Genomic DNA, 20205 nt, shown 5'->3' with positions numbered 1-20205 from the left:
CCTCTCGCAGCACCCCCACACCACCACCACACTCTGCCACAGTGCCAACATACCCCACACACCCTGCCTCACCCCCACTGCACCTCAATGCCCTCCCACAACACCCCCACACCGCCACCACACTCTGTCAGAGCGCCAACATACCCCACACACCCTGCCTCACCCCCATCGCACCTCAGTGCCCTCCCACAACACCCCCACACCGCCACCACACTCTGCCACAGCGCCAACATACCCCACACACCCTGCCTCACCCCCACCGCACCTCAGTGCCCTCCCGCAGCACCCCCACACCGCCACCACACTCTGCCACAGTGCCAACATACCCCACAGACCCTGCCTCACCCCCACCGCACTTCAGTGCCCTCTCGCAACACCCCCACACCGCCACCACACTCTGCCACAGCGCCAACATACCCCACACACCCTGCCTCACCCCCACCGCACCTCAGTGCCCTCTCGCAGCACCCCCACACCACCACACTGCCACAGCGCCAACATACCCCACACACCCTGCTTCACCCCCACCACACCTCAGTGCCCTCCTGCAGCACCCCCACACCACCCCCACACTCTGCCACAGCGCCAACATACCCCACACACCCTGCCTGAGCACTGCCCCCCGACTCTGTCTCCACACCCATAACCTCAGTGCCCCCTCTATTCCCCTGCTCATCAGCTCCTCCCTCACACACACCCCACCTCAGTGCCCCCATAGGCCCCACTTTGGCACCCCCCCAACACACCCTGCCTCATCAACCTGTACACACACTGCCCCAGTGCCTCCTCTACTCCCTCCTATCTCAGCCCCTCCCACCTCAGCCCACCCCCATCTCAGACCCCACCCCCCATTGCCTCCCCCACACCCAGCCTGTGTCCCCACCTACACATCCCACCTCAACGCACCCACACTCACCCACCCTCAGCATCCCACCCCACCTCTGAGCCCCCCCAAACACACTGCCTCAGTGCCTCCTCCACTCCCCACTACCTCAGTACCTCCCTCATACATAGTTCCCACCTCAGCCCCCCCACACCCAGCCTCAGTGTCCCTACCTACACATTCCACTTCAACGCACCCACCCACACACTCAGCATCCCACCCCACATACACCCCACCTCTGCCCGCCCCAAACACATACTGCCTCTGTGTCCCTCCCCCCACTCAGCCTCAGCACCCCAGGTACAACCTGCCTTGCCCCCCCCAACACCCCACCTCTGTGCCCTCCCTTAGAGCCCACCTCACCACCAACCCATCACGACATTGTACCTCAAAGCAGCACCCTGGAACTCCCATAATCCCCACTGTCATATAATTATATGTTGTGTACACAGTATATCATGTGAGGTATCATTTTTAAAGTCTTGATCCACTGAACATGAAGAGCCTGTTAGACTGTGTGCGCTATCATTGTATGTGACGTTATTAAGTATTGCTATGAGTGTTACTGAAATAGGTCTTTCAGTTGCAATCAAGGCATAGCTATCACTGGCCAGACAGGCGTTAATGGCTCATCAACACCCAGTCCCCTACCCCAGAGACTCCCCGGGGGGGCGGCGGGGGGGACTAATCCTCGTTACAAGGATCTTTTCAGCAGCTGGAAGAAAATATAAGAGGCAGCGAGTGGTCATCACTCCCCACCCCCAATCTCAACAGCTGGAGGGACATCTGGAAGACAAAGATTTCAAACTGGGTAAGTTTGGTCCCAGGCTGGAAGGGGGGCTAGGCTGTATATTGAGGAATTGTAACCTGCTTGTACCATCTGTTGGGGGGGGGAGAGTGCTTGATTCAAATCCTGCTTAGTCTGTTTCAGTTAGAATTCAGACCTCAAATTTATTTCTATTTCTTAGGTAACGGACTTTGAACTCTATACCTGCTACTTACAACAACTTAAAATTTGTCTGTAGTTAATAAATCTTTTCTATTTTACCTAAAACAGTATGTTTAGGTTGAAGTGCTTGGGGAATCTCAGCGCAGACGACACAGGCAGGCATGTGTCCATTCCACACTGAGGGTGGGGAACTTGGTATTGAGTTTACACTGGTCAGACTTCTGAGCAGTACAAGACGGGAGAGTTCTGGGGTGTAAGACTGGAGAACTGGTGGGAATTGGCTGAAGCCTCCCTATTGATGTATGGCTCACGAGTGGCTGGGAGATCATTCATGTAACTCGGATGTGTCCCCACCTGTAGATGGCTGTGTCAGTGCGGTGCCTAGCAGAGGCTCCTAGGTTGACATGAGTATCATAGGGAGGGGCAGCCCAGGTTGGTGGGTTTGGAGGACTCCACAGTCCCATGGTTCAGGTTGCACCACAGGGACCCCATCACACTTAATACATCCTGCCTACACATCCCCCACTCATACCCTACCTCTGTACCCCCCATATTCTGCCTCAACACCCCCGCACACCACCTCTGTGCTCTGCCCATACACCCTCCTCTTCAGCATCCTCGTTAATGTACCCCTCCCACTCTGCCTCACCGCCCCTCACACACACCATCTGAACCCCCCATCCCCATCTCACTGCCCCAGCTGCATAGGTGGCAGAAGAGGTGAGCCAACCCAAGTGCAGGTTTCAGATGGGATTGTAAGTGGGGTGGTTTGCCTGACCCACCACCCTGTAGCCACGGCTACACTGCTATTTTGGTTGTGCTACCTGGATCAGAATGGTATGGGCACCTGAGCTGGAAATTACACCTCCACTTCCAGTGTAGAAATATTGAGGCTACATTAGCAGTTAGTAATGAGTACACACAGGAATTACTCCTCCCCCCATCCAGAAAGGGCATGGAAAGGATGTAGAAATGCCCTTTCTACAGTGTTGCTAAAGCTGTAGTGAATCTTGTGATAGTTGGTATGTTTCAGAAAGCCCCAGCTCCTGGTAGCATGTGATTACATAAAACTCTCAGCTTCCTTAAAAAAAAACCTAACCAAACCAAAAAAAACACAACCAACAACACTTTTAGCCTTTGCAATTACAGCTAAAAGCTTGAAAACATGACCCACAGGTCAGCTCAGGCTCAGATACTAGAAAGTAAAGGAAGTTCCAACTTTTTATTTTTCAAAACCTCCTGCATTTTAAGACAAGCTAATGATTTTGGGGCAGGTTGATCATTTCCAAAGCCAGGGGGTTGGCCACGCCCATGGGTGCAGCAGAAGTGTGCAGGGCACACCTTTCAACTGGCCTGAATTGTGCAGGACATCCCACATCCAGCCCTGATTTTTAAGGTCATCCTGCAGTCTCATTTCCATTGCAAAGTACCTGATTCAGGCTATTCAGCTGCTGCTGCCAGTTCCCCCAGCAGCTCTGCCACTGCTGTTTAACGTGCTCACCTGCCCCCTTCCTCTCCCCTCCCCTCAGCTGGCTGTGTGATGTGCTAGGATGCTGGGGACATCTGCCCTTACTGGGAGTCACTTGTACAGCAGTAGCAGCAGTTAGTTTCTCTGCAGGGAACAGAACCAAGCTTTGGTCCCCATGGCTGGCACATAGCAGGCCCTGCCTTCAGGCAGCAGGGGGAGTGAAGGTGGGTTGGGTTGGTTTTGGAAGGGAGGCTGAGTGGCTCTATCTGACCCTCTCAGAAGGACTTCATGATGACGCCAATGATGAAGAGGTTTCTCCCCATGTGCAGTAACTGCGGCTCTTTGAGATGTGTCCGCCTCTCGGTGCTCCACTTCAAGTGTGCATGCGGCTCTTAAACCTTGATCAGAGATGGTCAGTTACATTGTCTGTTTGGCTCCCGTGTGCCCTACACCTCCTCATGCTGGACACTGAGAGCCAGGGGTGCCTGGGCAAACTACCCTCAGTTCCTTCTCCATCCAAACATCCTTTAAGGAACAATCCGAAGCAGAGGGGAAGGAGGGTGGTTAGTGGAGCACCCAGCAGGGGACTCATGGAAGGCAGCCGAGACCTGGGGTGGTTATGGCTGGTCCTTCCTGGCTCCAGCTTACGATAGGCCCATGACGAGGGTTGGTCCACACACACTGGGGCAGATGTAACCCAATTACTGTTCACACACCGCTTTTGTTAGCCGTATGGCCTACACATTAAAAAATGGTGGAGCAGACACACACACGAGCAGCGGGAGCTATTTTAAAATACGCTTTAGGTTCTGTTTTTCTGCCCTCTGGTTGCTGAGGCTGTAGGTCACGGTTTCACGCTTTTCTCTGAAACCACAAGAGCTAAAAACACTCAGTTACCAAGACCCTCTTGATTCCAACAGCAGAGAGAGAGAGAGAGTTAGTTAAAGAAAAACAAATATCAGAAGAGCTGGGAATGCTTATTCTCGAGCAAGTCTGTGGGAGGACACTTCTCGGGGATTACAAGCATCCTAACAAATTTACCCTAAATCAAAAGCGGCAGAAATCAGAATGTTCACACAGGTTTGCAAAATAACCGAAGTGTGACCTGAACCCAGTTTAAGGCATTTTGGTGCCAGTCTCTGCCACTAGCTGTAGGCCAGGCCCCAGATACACGGGAGGAGGGGGAGCACGCGCTGTAAAGTCCACTATTGCATTGTCTTCTCCACATCCCCCTGCGATGCTGATCATTTGAGTAGTGTTGGCATCCCAGGCAAGCCAGTGAGGCAGCGGAGGGTGTGCGCGCGTGCGTGGGGTTAACTTGGGGAGACAGATAACCCTGATTGCACAAATGAAGCGCAGACTCACAAAACACACATCTCCACACCAGCTCTTGCACATGGATGTGTATTTTAATAAAAATAATTCTGTCAAAATACAACAGAATGTTACCATATTTCCAGTACAGTTTTACATTTTTTTCTTCAGTTAAAATTCCTCCTCCGCCACTTTCGAGGATTTCATGCTAGCATTGGGTAACTTAATTCACAAATACTAAGCTTAGACTGAATCAATGTGCACAACTTGTAGAATGTCCATTTAGCCGATGTTATTAACAAAGAGGATAAATCCGGAAGAGCAAAGACTCCGCTCACTCACCAGTTGTATTGTGGAGTTTTATTTTTATTTTTATTTTATAGCCGACAGGGCTGGTAAAAAGGAAACAAAACCAAAAAGTGTCCTCACGTTCCACGCTGGAGCTGAACTTTTCGTACCTGAGTTTTGAGCCATCGGGAGAAGAAAATTAAATTACAATGTATACTTCATTGGATTGGTTTTCCTTTTTAATATGCTGTAAGAAAGAAAACTGAAGAGGTCATCAAAACCCCCCTACTGCCAGGCGATCCACATGGTGCTGTCTACAGAGCCAAGAGGAGCACAGGTGCACACATGAAAAATAAAAACCCAACTCAAATCACTAGAGAGGATATTAACCTTAAATAGTGTCACACCCAGGTGGTATTTAGATTTAAAATGTCCTGTAGAAAAGCCCACGCCCCCAAAGACATTCATCTGCTTCAATTTCCAACTTCAAAGCGACAAGAGCCCACCGTGCAAAACCCAACTCCCTCACTGTGCTCTTCCTACTAATTTGGGATAAAGCCCTCCTGGGTCCTGGCATTTATCTTTTGAAGCATGTGGGGAACAGAAGAAAACGAAAGCAGTTGAGGGTGGTTCTAAGAGGAATGGGGTGTCGGGTGGACATTTGGAATGTGTCTAACATGTGAACATGTGGAACATGTCTTGTGATTTAAAGTGCAAAACCCCCACAGATATCTGGTTGCTGTGAGTAACAAAGAGGTTAAAACAACTGCCCGTAATGTTTCTTTTCATTTTAGATCCTCTTCTTACGTGATCAGCTTCCTAGGTGCACACCCAGAACCAGATCCCAACCACAGCCCTGCCCCTAGGCTGGCGTCGTGAATTATGTGGCCAGGCCATGTTGTGGGTGCTCTCTGGCTAGGATGACACTTTCCATCTCACATTACTAGCCGGGGTGCACAGAGCTGGCAACAGCCCGCAGACCATAACACTGGCTCATCGGAGAGAAAGGAGCCACGGGGCATTCATTCACCTGCTGCTGCTGCTGGCGGACACCTGGGGGGCAAATGTGAGCCCTCACCAAAGAGACCCAGTGCTTCCTCTTTAGGCAGCCGCTGACTCCCACTCCCCCACCGCAGGCCTGCTCTAAAACGCCTCCCAAACCTGGCACTTGGAGGCCAGTGGGCCCCATCTCCCTACCCAGGGAAGGGCGGCTCAGTAGTAAGAGTCAACCGCCTGGAATTGCCCTCTGACCCTGGCGCTCTTGAAGGCATGGCAAGGTGCTGGGCAGCAGCACTGCAGTCATCCAGCCGGGTCCGTGCACAAATCACCGCAGGAGAGATGAGTCACACCACCCCCTCGCCTCCTCCGACCAACGGCAGCCCCAGCTCAGTGTTATGGGGGTTTGGAGCCAGTTTAAAGAAGAAACCCTAACAGGCCTCATTCAGAGGCAATTTAGGGGCAGTTCTTTACCAATGTACATTGCCCTTAACGGCATGCACAGCAGCTAGGGGCGTGCATGACAGCCAGCTGGACGCTACCACTAACAGCAACATGTGGGGCTTTCCATCCGTGGCTCTTAAAGCACTTAAAGGAGCACTGGGGAAACTGAGGCCCAGAGAGGTGAGGCGATTTGGCCCAGCTCACAGGAGGCCAGTGGCAAAGAGCCCAGAGCCCTGCCTGTGGTCCAGGCTGCCTCCTGTAAGAGCAGCACGCTCAGCTATCCGATTTGTGCACAGTCCAGCATGTGGCACCACAGCCTTCCCCGAGCTCCAGCGGTTTAACCCAGCCTGTGATGTGGCACTGGGTTGGACTCTCTCCCTTCGGTTTAAACCTGGCTTGGAGCAGTTCAGCTAAACTCGTTTAACATCACGCTTTCACCAGAGCCGCTCTGGGCATAGTCCAAGCCCAGGTCTCCCTCTGATGGAGCTGCGGCTAATGCCCACCAGCAGCAGTGACCGAGCAGGGCAGTCAGCTGCACGGAGCGTGGGGAGCAATGCAGCAATACTTGCAGAGGGGACCCGTTCTCCTCCATATGCCCTGTGTGCAGCTAGTGTCCCCGGGCAGTGTCCTGCTGCCGGAGAGCTGAGCACTGGGAATAGCCTGGCCCTAGTGGGGGCAGGAAGTGGTAACCGAAAGGTCTGGAGATAGTGAGATAAGGCACAAAATAAGTCAACATCCTCCCCCGGCCACTGGTGCAGTGAACCAGCTTCCATGTTGTGCTGCCCACCACGGGATAGGTGAGTGTGTTTGTCCATTGTCCTGCCAAGCCTTGGGGGAACTGCTGGACAGACCAGGGCCCCTCTCTCCGGCAGGGACCCCATGGCCAGCCAAACCCCGGCCCACACACAGTCAGCTGCCAATGTTCAGTTTGATTCCAACGTGAATGACAATGGCACTTATGCAACCAGCCCATTTCCAGCATGGGCTGGTCCCATCACCGCAGGGCTGAATTGCGCACACTCCAGACTGCCCCTGAAGAGATGCATGGCAGGACCTGGCCCTGGGAGAGGGACTGGCTGCTCCAATGGGTTATTTCCATCTCTAGACTCTGCAGGAAATACCCCACGTGACCCACAGGAGGATTCCGGTCTCAGATTGCACTGCTGTAAGACATTCAATTCAGTGCAGTGAGCCCCGATTTACACCGGGGGAGAACCGAGGCAGCCTGTGGGGTCTGCAGGTATCTGGAGGCAGAAGGGCAGGGGATTCGGGAAGCAGGTGTGATGCCTCCTGAGGCACATTAGCTCCCCAAACATGCCAGGAACAGCCTGGTCGCTCCTCAAGCCAGCAGGCTCCAAACCTGGACAACACGACAGAGCTGGGGTCACATCCAGCCCTTCTGCAAGGAGTCTTGTTACACTCAACTGCTACAGCCACAGGCATGAGCCCGGGGCCCGGCCACCCTAGAGGAAAGCACTGCCCTTCTCTCAGGAGCCTGCCCTACATGCCAGGTACCCACTGCTGCTGCGATCAGGAACAGGGGCCACAGTGCAGAAGGGCATTGGGATGGCTCCAGCTCCTCCCAGGGCTGGATCCATGCAGCTGCTTTACTGCCAACACCCTGGGAGAAAATTGCCCACCAGGCTCCTCGACAGGGCCAAGTGCCTAAATAGCAACCACAGCTGCCCAGCCTATCAAAGGGGGCAAACAGAGTCACTGTCGAGCAGGCCTTGAAACTCATCCAGCAGCACCAGGCAAAGCGTGGTTCATCGGCACTTCCCCTGGGCCCTGGGGAACCATGGCTCCAACCGGAAGGTCAGAATTTGTCCCAGGAGACCCTCAGATGAAGCCCCCTGCCCAGCTGATCCCCTCAGACCCCGCTTTCCCACATACACATAGGACACCACAGCCTCTGGGAGCCAGAGCTACAGGGCAGAAGAGCTGGCACCAACCAGCCTCTGCTTCTGCTCTCCTCTGCAGCAATGAATGCATGCTACAGACAGCCAGAGGCGCAGACACTGTCGCCCTCATGCCAGCATCCCGTGGCACCCTCTGGACTTACTAGACACTGGACTATTGGGGCACACTCACACCTGAAGCATACGCAACATTATGGACCTGAAAATAACAGGGCTAGAACCCAGAGACGAGCTAGTTTAGAAAGGCTCCTGGGTATTGTTCCCCGTTACCAGCCTAGCACGACTGTCCTATGGCCTGTCAGTCACATCTGGTGACATCCCCGACCAACACAACAGCGGGGGCACAGAACCTCAGGGAAGCAGGTTTGAGGAGTTATCTATACTGCAGAGACATAGGATTTTAGTCACTCAGATCCATTGCTGGGCAGGATTCTTGCAAAGGAGGAAGCTCTCAGTTCCCCGCACGCTGATCGGCTCACAGCCCACAAGACCCTGACCCCATTGGGTTATTCCTTATACACCGACGAGACAAGAAGGGGAGAAACGGCACGTGTGGGGCCAGTACTTAGACAGAGACAGGAGAGCGCTCTGGGATTACAGTGTAAATTCTGACTGGACCCCAAGCCATCCTCTCCCGGCTTCTCCCTACCTCTTTCCTGATGCCTGGTGCCACTAGCCAACCAATGTAGGTGGGGGAAGCTGGCACACCACCTCTGCCACTCTGCTGATGCCCCTCAATCCAGCTCCCCACCCCATCCCCCAACTCTGGCAACACCCCTCAGCCCTGCCCCACAGCTCCCCTGCTAAACCAGATCCTAGAAGCTCTTGCCCCACCACTGCCAATGACCTTTAATCCTGACCTGTTAAGCTCCTGCCCCACCACTGCTATTCCAGCCTGGGGGCTCTCCAGAGGTCCAAATGCAGCACGCGGTGCCCACCAGGAGATTCTGATGACACCTCTCTCCCCCACAAAGGAAGTCAGGGTGAAAATACCCCACTATGCTCCCTGCACAGAGCCACTAAAAGGGCACCTTCCCCAAGGCTCCTGGTTCTGAAACCAGCCCCTCGGAGGAAGCTGCCACACGCCTGCGTGCTAATCCCCTTCAGTGAAAGCTTGTTGCCCCAGGCTGTGCGTGACGGGTCCCTTTACTAGGGAGCATGAAACGAGCCAGCTGTGCACTTCTGCAGCATCCTCACAGCTCACCCCAGGGGTCCATGCAAACCAGAAGCAAAACTACACTCAAGAGTCATTCCAGCATGCTTGCTCCAGGGACAAACATCCTTATCTGGGCTGCCATCTGGGTAAATGGTTGCAGTACTGCAATCCTCTGGTGCTGCTACTGAGCGTGCAAGGGGATTTAACACAGCTAAGTGCAGACCCTTTGGAAAGGTGCGATTGGGAGTGTGTAGCTTTGCACCCAGGGGCCGCTAACAGGGAGTTTCAAGAGGGAGTTCGCAAGGGCAGTGGGAAGGGGGCGAGGCACACTTGCCAGCCTTTAAAACCTTTAAACTAAACTATAATCAAAACTTCTTGATTTAAACAAAACCCCTGTCACTAACCTAGGCAGCTGTAGGAGAGAATGCAGGCAGCAGCCCAGCAACAGAGTTGGGGCTATCCAGTTTATTGCGCTCAGTGTGCATGTACGATTACCTGCCCTGTGGGCGGGTGGCGTATGTGTGCTGTCGGTGCAAGGAGCTCCTGGCCCTCAGAGACCACGTACGGACTTCGGAGACCAGGGTGGTGGAACTGGAGGAGCTAAGGAAGGCAGAGAGGTATGTTGATGAGGCTTTCCGGGACACTGTAGAATTGTCCCACCTCCGGTCAGACAGCCCCTGCGCTGTTGAGGAGGATGAAAAGCCCAGGGAAGCAGAGCAGTCAATGGGAGCAGAGGGAAACCTTCCTACAGTTGGGACCCTCCTTCCAGATGGTGCTGCGGTTGCCTCTCGCACTGAGGTTACCTCTCCGAGGGAGGGAATTCCAGTTGCTAGGAAAAGGCAGGTGTTAGTAATGGGAGATTCGATCATTAGAAACAGATAGCTGGGCTTGTGATGACTGGGAGAACCGTATGGTGATTTGCCTGCCTGGTGCAAAATTTGCAGATCTCTCGAGGCATCTAGACAGACCAATGTGTAGTGCTGGGGAGGAAGCGGTGGTCGTGGTACATGTAGGTACCAGTGACATAGGGAAGGGTAGGAGAGATGTCCTGGAAGCCAAATTTAGCCTGCTAGGGAAGAGATTGAAATCCAAGACCTCTATGGTGGCATTCTCAGAAATGCTCCCAGTTCCATGCGCAGGGCCAGGTAGGCAGGCAGAGCTTCAGAGTCTCAATGCGTGGATGAGATGATGGGGTAGAGAGGAGGGGTTTACATTCATTAGGAACTGGGGAAACTTTTGGGATGGGGGTAGCCTATACAGGAGAGATGAGCTCCACCTAAACCAAAGTGGATCCAGACTGCTGGCACTTAACATTAAAAAGGTTACAGAGCAGTTTTTAAACTAGGAGATGGGGGAAAGCCGATTGCTGCAGAGGAGCACGTGGATCGGACAGAGACTTCTCTTAGGGGAGAGTCTATTGATCAAGATTCTCTAGGTTTCAGTCAGGAGAAGAGGATGGAAGAAGATAAAGTAGGGGCCAGATCAGACGAGAAACATTCACATAAAAAAGAATCCAACACATCAGAAAAGGGCAGACAAATAAACAGGGACAAGTTTTTAAAGTGCTTGTACACAAATGCTAGAAGTCTAAATAATAAGATGGGTGAACTAGAGTGCCTTGTGATAAAGGAGGATATTGATATAACAGGCATCACAGAAACCTGGTGGACTGAGAGCAATCAATGGGACACAATCATTCCGGGGTACAAAATATATCGGAAGGACAGAACAGGCCGGGGGGGGGGGGGGGGGGGGGGAGTGTCACTATATGTGAAAGAAAATGTTGAGTCAAATGAAGTAAAAATTTTAAATGAATCCACATGTTCCATAGACTCTCTATGGATAGTAATTCCATGCTCTAATAAGAATATAACAGTAGGGATCTACTATCGACCACCTGACCAGGACAGCGATAGTGACAATGAAATGCTAAGGGAGATTAGGGAGGCTATAAAAATAAAGAACTCAGTAACACTGGGGGGTTCCACTTATCACCATACTGACTGGGTACGTCACCGAAGGACAAAATGCAGAGAAGAAATTTCTCGATACTTTAAATGACTGCTTCTTGGAGCAGCTGGTACAGGAACCCACAAGGGGAGAGGCAACTCTCCATTTAGTCCTGAGTGGAGCGCAGGATCTGGTCCAAGTTGTAACTATAACAGGACTGCTTGGAAATAGTGACCAATAATATATAATAATATAACAACATTTAACATTCCTGCGGTGGGAAGAACATCTCAACAGCCCAACACTGTGGCATTTAATTTCAGAAAGGGGAACTACGCAAAAATGAGGAGGTTAAACAGAAATTAAAAGGTACAGTGACTAGAGTGAAATCCCTGCAAGCTGCATGAACAGTTTTCAAAGACACCATAATAGAAGCCCAACTTCAAGGTATACCCCAAATAAAAAACACAATAAAAGAACTAAGAGAGACACCGTGGCTTAACAATTATGTAAAAGAAGCAGTGAGAGATAAAAAGGCATCTTTTAAAAACTGGAAGTCAAATCCTAGCGAGGTAAATAGGAAGGAGCATAAACACTGCCAAATTAAGTGTAAAAATGTAATAAGAAAAGCCAAAAAGGAGTTTGAAGAACGGCTGGCCAAAAACTCCAAAGGTAATAAAACGTTTTTTAAGTACATCAGAAGCAGGAAGCCTGCTAAACCACCAGTGGGGCCCCTGGACGATCGAGATACAAAAGGAGCGCTTAAAGACGATAAAGTCATTGCGGAGAAACTATATGAATTCTTTGCTTCAGTCTTCACAGCTGAGGAAGTTAGAGAGATTCCCAAACCTGAGCCCTCCTTTGTAGGTGACAAATCTGAGGAACTGTCACAGATTGAAGTGCCACTAGAGGAGGTTTTGGAATTAATTGATAAATTTAACAGTAACAAGTCACCGGGACCAGATGGCATTCACCCAAGAGTTCTGAAAGAACTCAAATGTGAAGTTGTGGAACCATTAACTAGGGTTTGTAACCTGTCCTTTAAATCAGCTTCTGTACCCAACGACTGGAAGTTAGCTAACGTAACACCAATATTTAAAAAGGGCTCTAGAGGTGATCCCAACAATTACAGACCGGTAAGTCTAATGTTAGTGCTGGGCAAATTAGTCGAAACAATAGTAAAGAATAAAATTGTCAGACACACAGAAGAACATAAATTGTTGGGCAAAAGTCAACATGGTTTCTGTAAAGGGAAATCGTGTCTTACTAATCTCTTAGAGTTCTTTGAAGGGGTCAACAAATGTGGATAAGGGGGATTCAGTGGACATAGTGTACTTAGATTTCCAGAAAGCCTTTGACAAGCTCCCTCACCAAAGGCTCTTAGGTAAATTAAGTTGTCATGGGATAAGAGGAAAGATCCTTTTATAGATTGAGAACTGGTTAAAAGACAAGGAACAAAGGGTAGAAATGAATGATAAATTTTCAGAATGGAGAGGGGTAACTAGTGGTGTTCCCCAAGGGTCAGTCCTCGGACCAATCCTATTCAACTTATTCATAAATGATCTGGAGAAAGGGGTAAACAGTGAGGTGGCCAAGTTTGCAGATGATACTAAACTGCTCAAGATAGTTAAGACCAAAGCAGATTGTGAAGAACTTCAAAAAGATCTCACAAAATTCAGTGATTGGGCAACAAAATGGCAAATGAAATTTAATGTGGATAATGTAAAGTAATGCACATTGGAAAAAATAACCTCAACAATACATACAATATGATGGGGGCTAATTTAGCTACAACAAATCAGGAAAGAGATCTTGGAGTCATTGTGGATCATTCTCTGAAGACGTCCATGCAGTGTGCAGAGGCAGTCAAAAAAGCAAACGGGACATTAGGAATCATTCAAAAAGGGATAGAGAATAAGATGGAGAATATCTTATTGCCTTTATATAAATCCATGGGACATCCACATCTCAAATACTGTGTACAGATGTGGTCACCTCATCTGAAAAAAGATATACTGGCACTAGAAAGGGTTCAGAGAAGGGCAACTAAAATGATTAGGGGTTTGGAACAGGTCCCATACGAGGAGGGATTAAAGAGGCTAGGACTTTTCAGCTTGGAAAAGAGGAGACTAAGAGGGGATATGATAGAGGGATATAAAATCATGAGTGATGTGGAGAAAGTGAATAAGGAAAAGTTATTTACTTGTTCCCATAATACAAGAACTAGGGGGCCACCAAATGAAATTAATGGGCAGCAGGTTTAAAACAAATAAAAGGAAGTTCTTCACACAGCACAGTCAGCTTGTGGAACTCCTTGCCTGAGGAGGTTGTGAAGGCTAGGACTATAACAGGGTTTAAAAGAGAACTAGATAAATTCATGGAGGTTAAGTCCATTAATGGCTATTAGCCAGGATGGGTAAGGAATGGTGTCCCTAGTCTCTGTTTGTCAGAGGGTGGGAATGGATGGCAGGAGAGAGATCACTTGATCATTACCTGTTAGGTTCTCTCCCTCTGGGGCACCTGGCATTGGCCACTATCAGAGGACAGAATACTGGGTTGGATGGACCTTTGGTCTGATCCAGTATGGCCATTCTTACGTTCTTATGTGTATCGTGGTGGGGCCTGGCTGCACCACTAGAGCAAAGAGGTCTCAGCATGACCTGTTATTCAACAACTTAGAGGCTCTCTCTGAACTTGACCATGGCAGATTGTCAGTCATTCCTGCAGTGTGTCCAGGGATCAGACAGCATGTCCTGAGCTCTCTGTTCTGGCTCTCCAGACCGGCTGCGTGCTGTTCTCTGACCGGAATGCAACACAAGGATGGGCTTATCCAACGTGAATAACTTTTAGGAGAACTGGCTGAAGACATGGAGAGGCCAGTCCATCACACCTCCAGATACCCCAGAGGAGCTACCTGAAGTCTTAGCCCAAGAGCATTTAGATGCTTTACCTGTAATGACTGAGAAACTGAAGATAAAACAACTGCTCTAGAAGAGTAAATGCAGCTGTGGAGTAAAAAGCTTCCTAACAATTCTGCCACGGAAGAAAGTGATCCTGGGTGCAAGGCCAGCCCAGGGACCCAAGGGGACAACTGCACAATGCATGACAAGGAAAAGATATAGGAAAAGGCCCTGCTACAGTACTGAGTAGCAAAAAGCACAACCTCCAGGGACTCTTTGGAAAGGACGTGGTGACGCTGTTACAAAGCTGGGAAGAGAGGCCAGCTGCAAGCCAGGACGAAAACAGCTAGAGCTGACCAGCCACTGGGGCTGTCCTCATCCTTGGGGGATATGGTTAGGTAAGTAAGTGTAGACCCAACCTACCTAACCCAAACTGGCAAACCCCAGGCCAAGAGAGGACGTTGAACTGGGTGCTGAAAAGCAGGTCTGCTGTAAGAGATATGGTGAATACAAGTTCTAACGCCAGGCTGGCTTTAGCAGATGCTAATGCAGCAGCTCCTGGCAGTTGTTTATACTAGACTGTGCAAGTCAGGCCCAGTGGCTGGTGAGGAGGCTGCAGGAAGAGGGAAGATTCCTCCCTCAGTCAGTCAGTGCATCTACACAAGAAGCATTTTCAATTCTACATTTTCACCAACAGGTGGCGGTAGCCATTTACACATTGGTTATGATTTCACAATGGAACCTTCACCCCGTTGCCTTCCACCACTCCACTCCCAAGTCTGTCTGCAAAGGATTTACCTTTGGTGCTCCCTCACCACCACCACCACCACAGGCTCTGCAGAAAAGGCAGCATCCAACCCCTCCTCCGCCGGGCCCTCAAGCATTTGCTACACCATGAGCAAAAGCAGTAGCGACGCAGGGTCTGGGCTTCAGCAGAGAGGTGCCCCCGGTCTCCTGCTCCAACTGCAGCCTCCACTAGTGGTGCCGAACATGCCTGCTCCAAACCAGCATAGCTGGGATCCAGGAGCTAATTCCTTCCCCCGCATGGTGCTCACTAGTAGTCTGGAGCCCACAGGAGGGGCTGGCGAGGATTTTAAGCCTGAATACCCTCCACTTGGCATTAGTGATTTTGAACAAATTTTATTTTTCATTTTCCCCTTACGAAAAAATTTCAGATTAAAACACAGAACAAGCAGCAGAGACATGTGCTGCAAACCGCACTTCCCCTCTGCGAAGATTTGTGGGCAGTCAGTCAGTTAGGCACACTGCTCTTCACATGCGGTCACACTGTACCCTACTCTGTCAGCGACGGCTCCCAGACACAAACACGCAGTGTGTAAAGCCATTGGGCATCGTTAGTCTTGCTCGCACAGCACGCTAGGGGTATGTGCTTTTAATCCAACACGTCGAGCAGCACTTGTGAGGACACCTATGACAGCACTGCTGAACCAGTTCATCCTCGTTTGGTGTTAAGCCATCACCGCTGCTCGCTGGAGTTACTCCCTGGCTCCAAACTCAGTATTTACTTTACAATCCTTATGAAAACAGAGCTGCCGCCTTGAAATGTAATGGCCTGGCTGTCTTGTATTTAAAATCTCGCCGTCTATAATGCTGTTGGTCCACACACACCGCCTGTAAAAACCTGACGTTTACAAGCTTTGGGGGTGATAGAAGCACACTCTGTACTTCCAGGTCAATTCTCCCAGCAGACCCCTGGCATATCCAAGCAGCCAGCTGGATGTTTAGCAAAGATTCAGGGCAGAGCTCTAGCTGGGGGATGCAGCCCAGAGCCCAGCTACATGGACATGGCCTAACTCACAGAGAACGGGGCTGTGTAATGGAACCCACAGCCAAACCTTTCGCTCAGGCAGCGCTAGCAGCAGCTCCTTGGAGGAGAGCGCCAGGGGCTCATCCAACCTGCTGATTTCCAACTCCCTCCGCTTTTCCAGCCTCTAATCACAGCAAGGTGCTCTCCATGCCCGAAGGCTGGCTGCTCCCAGGGCTGGAGGGGCATTCACAGCCTAGCCCACTGGCATGAGGAACAAGGCAAAGTCTCCCACTGCACTAGTGTGGCCCCTCTCAGGCTCAGCAAAGGGCCAGACCTGGTGAAGCCCAGAGATCCTTCAATTCCCAGGATGAAGCCTAAAAGCGACTGCTGGGGTAGGGGGGTAACAGAGCTTGGGCTGTGGGGAATAAACACATGAATGCCTTGGCTGAGGTGGAAGAGATTCTTTTTAATGAATGGGATCCAAATAAACACCTTGAGCTGCCCTCTGGGGAAGAGCTCAGGTCACTAGCACTGGAGATAAATACTGGATGTTCCTGTGTGGGGACGGGTATAGATCCTTTTTACTTAAGAAAATAATAAGCTGTCACCCAGGTGGATGAGCTTTATCACTAAATTAGCAGAAACCAGCTCAGCACAAACTCTCCAGATATAAATACTGGTGACTCAGTCAGAAAAACATGAAGAGAAAGCCCTAAATCGGAAGGCGCTACATTAGGTTAACCAGCGAAATACTGAGTGCTGCTGCAGCCGCGGTGATGGTGGGGAGCTGGGAGAGGTCTGCCAGCTGCTGCCCGGCTCCGCAAACGGCGCGTGACGGGGCCCGCTGCCGAGGAGGGACTGACTCAGTCAGCGCTCTGTCTCTTCCCTGGCAGTGTGGGGGGCCAGGCAGCAGGGAGGTCAGGCAAGGGAAGAGGCAGTGGCGGCAATGGAGGGTGAAGGGCAGCACTGGAGGATGTCACTCCATCTCCTCTGATGGCTAGTGCAAACAATCGTCAACTCTGGCAAAGGAGCAGGAACCCAAGCCCACGCGAGCCATGAGCCGCAAACACTCGGAGGCCTGGCCCAGGGCCAGCATCAGCGGGGGCTGCTTTGCCAGGTTCTGAGATTCTGTGGGGAAGAGAGAAGGAAAGGTCTCAGAATGGGCGTGCTGGAGGGGCTTACCCAAGTGCTCCCTTGACTCCCGAACTAGACAGCGAGCAGAGCACAGGCTGGGTGGCTGCCCAGCTGGTCATGCTGGGTCTGCCAGGGTGCTGTCCATGCACAGACTCGCGCTCGCATTCGCTGGACGCGCCCCCCAGCAGCGTGAGGTGGCAGGACCTTTGGTAAGCAGTGCTGCGTGGGCCAACGAGCACCCGCTGGTGCTGCCAGTCTGAGTCCGAGGGAGACTATGGGGCTGCGCAGCCCCAGGTCCAGCCACTGAACACGAGACCCAGGAGAGCAGAAAGCGAAGGCAGAAGCAAGGTGGGGGATGGGGTGCTACTTAGTGGCCTTCTCCGAGGTGGCCGCTGTCTGCTCCCACTCGCGGGCATCTAGCCTGCAATACAAGTCCCTCAGGTCTAGCTGTGCATCTGGAGTCCTTCGTTTTCTCAAGTGTACTCTCCAGTTTTATGCTGCTTATCTCTCTGGAGGGGAAATCCTCCACCCAGCTCTGTACCTCTGCTGAGGCCTCAGCCAGGAGTACCAGCAAAGGAGGACGCTTGGTGCCACCAGCCTAGTCCAGGTGTCAGAAGGATCACAGGATGCACACGGCATGTCCAAGGACAAGCCCCTCAGGCCACATCCTTCAGCAACTTCTCATCTCCTCCAATGGGCGATCAAACAGGGCAAGCACCTTGCCCCGCTGCTGATACTCAGCCAGCCTTGTGTGGCTGTCAGCGGCCTGATCCACAGAGGAGACTTTCCTTCCCCAAACTCCGCCTCCTCCAGGTCTGTCTGAGAGAGGGTGCAGCCAGGTAAGGGGCTGGAGCTTTAACTCCCCTCTAGCTTGCTGCTCTCACGTTACTGCTCGTCATGCTGCACTCCCCCTGCATTAGAGACAACCACCAGACTATTGGTGTATGGGTCCTTCCTGGGACCAAACATGGCTCTGTGAGACAGAGGAGCTGGCTCGTGTGTGGACCCTGGCCGGCGGAGGAAAGATGGACTTGAGCTAAAGCTCAGTCGCACTAGGGAATGGGGAACAGGGATAGCGTGTGGGGATCAGGCTCCAAGCTCCTGCCCCCCATCCTCAGAGTAATTCCCACCCTCTTTTCTCTGCCACAAAGGCCTCGAGGAAGCCAGCTGTGCCACCTTCTCCTCCCTGATGGTACCAGCAGGCGGTGTGTTGGGAGTGGGCGAGTCCCCTGCCCCGAGTGCTGACATCACAATAGCCCCTGCTGGGAGCCCTGCTCAGTCCCTCCCGCCCTGCTGGGTGTGCAGGGAGCTGTGCCGAGCTCCCCAAGGCCCCAGCAGAATGGGGCCATTTTCTAGTTTTCAAAATTGTGACTAAAAGAATCAAAGCAGCTTTTCAGGCCCCCGGCCGAGCCGCAGGCTGAGCCCAGTGGGAACCAGGGAGCAGGGTGGGTGAGCCGCCATGGGAGCCTGTTGGGCCATCAGCCTTCTCTGAGAGCCCAGCGGATGGCACGGCTGCCAGCCAGAGTAACCAACCCTCCCTCGACCCTTTGCCAAGATGTCAGAGGAGCCCAGGCTGCAAGGGGTCCCCTTGCTGTACAGGCCCCATCCTGCCTGCAAACAAGCTCCGTTACCATGGGAGGTTTCTGCATCAATGGGCCCTGGGAACTGGCCAGTTCCTGTCTGGACAGGCTCCACCCTAGGCCAGCTGCTGAGGAGCCAGAACCTACGTTTTCTGGGCTGACTTCCCTAGCTTGGGACGCTTCAGAGGCCAAGCGAAGGAAGGAAAAGCCTGTGGCAGCTGTCTATTGGGCAGGCGCAAGGGGTGAAGGCCTTACACAGTGAGTGCTGGGCTGGGGAACGGCCAATTAGACAGCAGGTGCTGGCACCCAACTGTGGATGCAGAGGGGCCCCAGACCATTGCTTAATCTTGGGGCCAAGACCAGACCTAACTCCTCAAATGCCCAGGTGCACACGTGACCGGCAGCGTGGGAACACAATGAGAACTAATCAGCAGGAGGAGACCCCACGACAGATCTCTGGGCATGCAGCAAGGTCACTCCACATCCAGCTACTCTCCGGTTGGGAAGGGCAGCCCTGGCTGGGCTGCACGGCCCTTTCATAATCTTGGCTCCAAGCAGGCCAACGGAGAGGGAATGGCTTTCGAGAAGGCTCAGGAACCTGCTCTCGGAGAAGAAGCTCATTAAAACACTTGCAACTCTGGCTGTTCAATGAAAACTCGCACAGCAATCACAAGTCTGCCCTCTTCACTCTCCAGCCACATGCCCTCGGGTGAGGACAAACACCACTGAAATGAATTCTGCTGATGGGATGGTGAAATACTTTCCCTGACAGTGGGGTCAGCTACAGACCAGAGGCGGTGGTGGTCAATCCCTGCACTGAAAGGACCCCAGAGGAGACAGCTGATGGCCGCTTAAGGGGCAGGGGGAGAGGGGAATGCACGGGAGGTGGCTTAGTTCCTCGTAGCAAAGGTGGAAATTCCTGAAGAGACCCCTCAGACGAGCGTTGGGACAGGCGACTGGGTGCGAGCCAGGAGGGGAGCAGAGCAGAGCAGAGCAGAGCAGGAGGAGCAGTAGCTATATGTTGGCCAGGGAACGGGGGTAGGGCTGTGGGTATCTGGCTTCCCTTCTACCCTTCCCCAGTCACCCCAGCCGTCACCGTCCCAGGCCACAACCCCTCGGAGCAATCGGCAGGAATAAGGTGAGCTCCAGGCACACATTACTGAGGGCCCCCCTCACACTCCCAAGCACCTGCCCAGGGCGACTGTGCTTGCAGCACAGGTGTCACGGCCCCTGCCTTACCCAAGATAGCACTATTGAGAGCAGCACACACAGGTTCCCTCTGGATTGGATCCAGCTGCTGCCCAACGGGGCAGTTCCAGGGGTCAGAGTACGCTAACAAGCTGAAAGCATCCTGGAGACAGAAGAGAGACATGGGCAGTAAGGCGAGCAGGAAGGCAGAAAACAGTCAACCAGGGTGTGTGCCCCAGCTAGCCAGGTAGCAGGCATCAGCTAACAA

General features: G+C 52.2%; 2 protein-coding genes across 3 annotated transcripts in view; one reads left to right on the top strand and one right to left on the bottom strand.

Annotated features, from left to right (window-relative positions):
* The window catches only part of TSNAXIP1 (translin associated factor X interacting protein 1), a 234700-nt gene that overhangs the window by 4171 nt on the left and 210324 nt on the right, over nucleotides 1-20205 (top strand). The window lies entirely within an intron of this gene.
* The window catches only part of RANBP10 (RAN binding protein 10), a 157205-nt gene continuing 153481 nt past the window's right edge, over nucleotides 16482-20205 (bottom strand). For both annotated transcript variants that reach the window (XM_050922409.1, XM_050922408.1), the window contains 2 exons: nucleotides 19989-20100; nucleotides 16482-17163 (listed from right to left, as the gene is read on the bottom strand). In XM_050922409.1, the coding sequence (XP_050778366.1) occupies nucleotides 17033-17163; nucleotides 19989-20100 (243 nt within the window). In that variant the 3' untranslated portion in view covers nucleotides 16482-17032. The remainder of the gene's footprint in view (nucleotides 17164-19988; nucleotides 20101-20205) is intronic.

The sequence above is a fragment of the Gopherus flavomarginatus genome, chromosome 14 (genome assembly GCF_025201925.1).
Source record: "Gopherus flavomarginatus isolate rGopFla2 chromosome 14, rGopFla2.mat.asm, whole genome shotgun sequence".
Lineage (NCBI taxonomy): Eukaryota > Metazoa > Chordata > Testudines > Testudinidae > Gopherus > Gopherus flavomarginatus.
This window is presented reverse-complemented; position numbering and strand designations above follow the sequence as displayed.